At 39.9% G+C, this 3,473-nt stretch overlaps 1 protein-coding gene across 1 annotated transcript; it reads left to right on the forward strand.

The window, feature by feature from the left end:
• Positions 1-279: 279 nt before the first annotated feature.
• Positions 280-3,205, forward strand: CYP7A1 (cytochrome P450 family 7 subfamily A member 1). The gene is made up of 6 exons (XM_069960010.1): positions 280-359; positions 798-1,038; positions 1,665-2,263; positions 2,371-2,501; positions 2,584-2,762; positions 2,906-3,205. Exons 1-6 carry the CDS (start codon positions 280-282, stop codon positions 3,203-3,205), a joined length of 1,530 nt encoding a protein of 509 aa, XP_069816111.1.
• The last annotated feature ends 268 nt before the right edge of the window (positions 3,206-3,473 follow it).

Raw genomic sequence — 3,473 nt, forward strand, 5'->3', positions numbered from 1 at the left:
TATGGACTACGGTCAAGGCCATTACTCCAATGGTCTAGGTTGATTTTTTTTTTCCAATAATTTTTACAGATACCTGTGAGGGCTAAAAGGCAGGCTCCTGATTGGTGGAGAAGTTAATTAGTACCTTTTTTAATGGCTGCTAGGGTTTAATAGCTACACAGCCCCTTTAGTCCTGAGTGTATATAAGTGGTGGGCACTTTGTTGTATCAGCAGTGCTCTTGGCTCTTCGCTAACAGTGTGCTCCACATTCTAGCTTGTATCAAGGCTACACCTGAAAAGATGCTGACTATATCGCTGATTTGGGGATTAGTTGTGGCTTTGTGTTGTTTCTTCTGGCTTATCGTTGGCATTAGAAGACGGTAAGAAACTCGGATTACTTCTTTTTAGTATTATATCAATAATATATTTTTCCTAATTTCCATTATTGTATCTATACTATATATTGGTGATTTAATCTGTTCTATTAGATATCCAAATCATACATTACACTAATATATCCTATATGCTCCAATTTATAATGATAAATTATTAATTATATTTATTTATTTCAATAAAAAGAAGAACTAAAAAGCTTGTGCCAATACCTAGATCAAGCACCTTTACAAATATTTGCCCTCACCTGTTAATTTGACCTGCTGTATAATGGTCAGTACATGTATTTGTTAAAAAACTAACAGTGCTTAAGCAAATAATGGCTATGGAATCTGGCAATATAAACATTCAATGTGATTCTATAGGACGACCGGATTGCATTGAGCTAATATATGGACATGTATATTTGTTTCTACCACGTTTAGGCAGCCAGGAGAGCCGCCTCTGGAAAATGGCTTTATACCCTACCTCGGATGTGCCCTGCAGTTTGGTGCCAATCCTCTAGAGTTTCTCAAGTCGAGGCAGAAAAAATACGGAGATGTCTTCACCTGCAAAATTGCTGGAAAATTTGTGCATTTTGTCACAGACGCATTTTCCTTTAATGCAGTGATGCGTCATGGGCGACACTTCGATTGGCAGAAATTCCACTTTGCGACCTCTGCCAAGGTAAAGCGTTAATATAAGTAATATTCTAGCATAAGATAGTCCCTTTACAGTGGAATACTCTAGATAACCCATGCCACGTTATCTTAATAAGCCTTGTAGTTAGGTTGTAAAATCATTTAGATTATAAAAGATCAGCCTTTCATTTAGTTATGGAGTAAAGGATACTTAAACAATTATAAATAGATAATTAATAATGTATTGAATTTATTTTAACTGTATAGAAACTCTAGCTGGAATTTGTTTGATTGTAAAGTTCTATACAAAAATGTTTTCCATATCAGATCATTAAAATTAATTGTAGCGTTTTGACCGGTTAGGGTCTAGGAGTTGAGACCCCCAATGATCGTCAGATCTCTCTGGCTCATGCATATTGTTGCAGGGATCTATAATACAGTATCTATAGCCTGCAATTGTTTTATACTCTAGCTACAGTATATAGCTATACTGCCATAGAGGCAAGAATGGCTTGCGGGTTATACAGTAGTATAGGGTCTATGGATGTAGTTTTGCAGTGACTATAAATTTATACAACTAGAAGTGACACTATATATATATATATATATATATATATATATGTTCTATTATTCCTTATTGTATATCAATTACAATGCCCCATTCTTTGTCAGGCTTTTGGACACAGCAGCTTAAATCCCGTTGATGGCAAAACTACTGAGAATATACACGAAACATTCAATAAGACAATGCAGGGAGATGCACTAGAACCTCTCATCACTAATATGATGGAAAATCTTCAGCACACAATGTTGCAGCCCATTGCATCCAAAGCAAACGAATGGATAAGCGATGGGCTCTATGCCTTCTGTTACCGAGTGATGTTCGAGTCCGGTTACTTGACTCTTTTTGGCAAAGAGTTCAAAGATGACAAGAGTTTAGCCAGACAGGAAGCACAAAGAGCCCTGATTCTTAACGTCATTGAAAACTTCAAAGAATTCGACAGAATTTTCCCAGCACTAGTAGCAGGTCTACCCATACATGTCTTCAAATCAGCTTACAGTGCCAGAGAAAGCCTAGCAAAGGATATGCATCATGAGAATCTCAGGAAAAGAAATAACCTCTCAGACATTGTGACCCTCAGGATGTTCTTGAATGACACACTATCTACTCTAAATGATGCAGAGAAGGCAAAGACCCATGTGGCACTCCTCTGGGCATCTCAAGCCAACACCCTTCCGGCAACTTTTTGGTGTGTCTACTACCTCCTTAGGTAAGACAAAACTTCTGCCTCCTTACACATTGCCTATTTTTATCTGGGTGTTTGTCATATAAGATCAATTTTTAAATAAAGTAATAAAATTTAATATGATTGAACAGATGCCCAAAAGCAATGAAGGCAGCCACTGAGGAAATCAACAAGATTTTGGAAGAAGCTTCCCAGAAGGTGACCTTTGACGACAAGTACATTTTTCTGAACCGCCGTCATCTGGATAACATGCCAGTTTTAGGTAAGTCTCACATAGGTGATAGGTAATCCTAGGTTCCTCAGCTGCACAGTAGACTTACATCTGTCCTGGTTGTTCCTTACAGACAGCATCATCAAGGAATCAATGAGGCTATCAAGCGCCTCCCTTAACATCAGAGTGGCCAAGGAAAATTTTGTTTTACAACTGGAAGAGAAAGGAGCATACAACATCCGTAAAGATGACATTATCGCCCTCTACCCCCAGACTGTTCATTTGGATCCAGAAGTTTATGAAGACCCTATGGTGAGTATTACAATGTGGCCCACCTAACCATAGCACCTTCAATGTACCATCCGATATTTTTAGAAGATGCAGTCATCTTTGCTGTTTATCCAAAGCATACCATGTCCACAATTAACCTAGATCTCTACTCTATTATTTTTCAGACATTCAAATATGATCGGTACCTGAATGAGAATGGCAAAGAAAAGACCGATTTCTACCTCAAAGGAAAGAAACTAAAATACTACTACTTGCCATTTGGGTCTGGGAAAACCAAGTGCCCTGGACGTCAGTTTGCGGTGCATGAGATCAAACAGCTACTGACTCTGTTAATTTCTTACTTTGACATGGAACTTGTGGATAAAAATGTAAAATCCCCACCCCTAGATCAGTCCCGCGCAGGCCTGGGCATCTTACAACCAACTGATGATGTTGAGTTCAGATACAGACTAAAAGCCCATTAAGTGACACCATCCAAAGTCAATCAGTTTGGTACACACATGGGTGCTAGTTCACAGTAGGGATGGTCCGAACTCTCCGAGGTTCGGGTTCGTATGAACCCGAACGCTCGGCATCAGATTCCCGCTGTCTGCCGGCTCTGTGGAGCGGGTGGATACAGCGGGAGGACCGCCTGGAAAACTGGGATACAGCCTATGGCTATGGCTGTATCCCAGTTTTCCAGGCGTTCCCCCCGCTGGATCCGCCCGCTGCACGGAGTGGGCAGACAGCGGG

Source organism: Dendropsophus ebraccatus, chromosome 2 (assembly GCF_027789765.1).
Source record: "Dendropsophus ebraccatus isolate aDenEbr1 chromosome 2, aDenEbr1.pat, whole genome shotgun sequence".
In the NCBI taxonomy this organism is placed as follows: Eukaryota; Metazoa; Chordata; class Amphibia; order Anura; family Hylidae; genus Dendropsophus; species Dendropsophus ebraccatus.

Bases quoted from the DNA above. Each gene is read 5' to 3' on its own strand.
- CYP7A1 (XM_069960010.1), top strand. From the start codon at position 280: ATGCTGACTATATCGCTGATTTGGGGATTAGTTGTGGCTTTGTGTTGT. The intron at 360-797 runs GTAAGAAACTCG...TACCACGTTTAG, and splicing joins ATCGTTGGCATTAGAAGACG to GCAGCCAGGAGAGCCGCCTC. The intron at 2,502-2,583 runs GTAAGTCTCACA...TGTTCCTTACAG, and splicing joins GGATAACATGCCAGTTTTAG to ACAGCATCATCAAGGAATCA.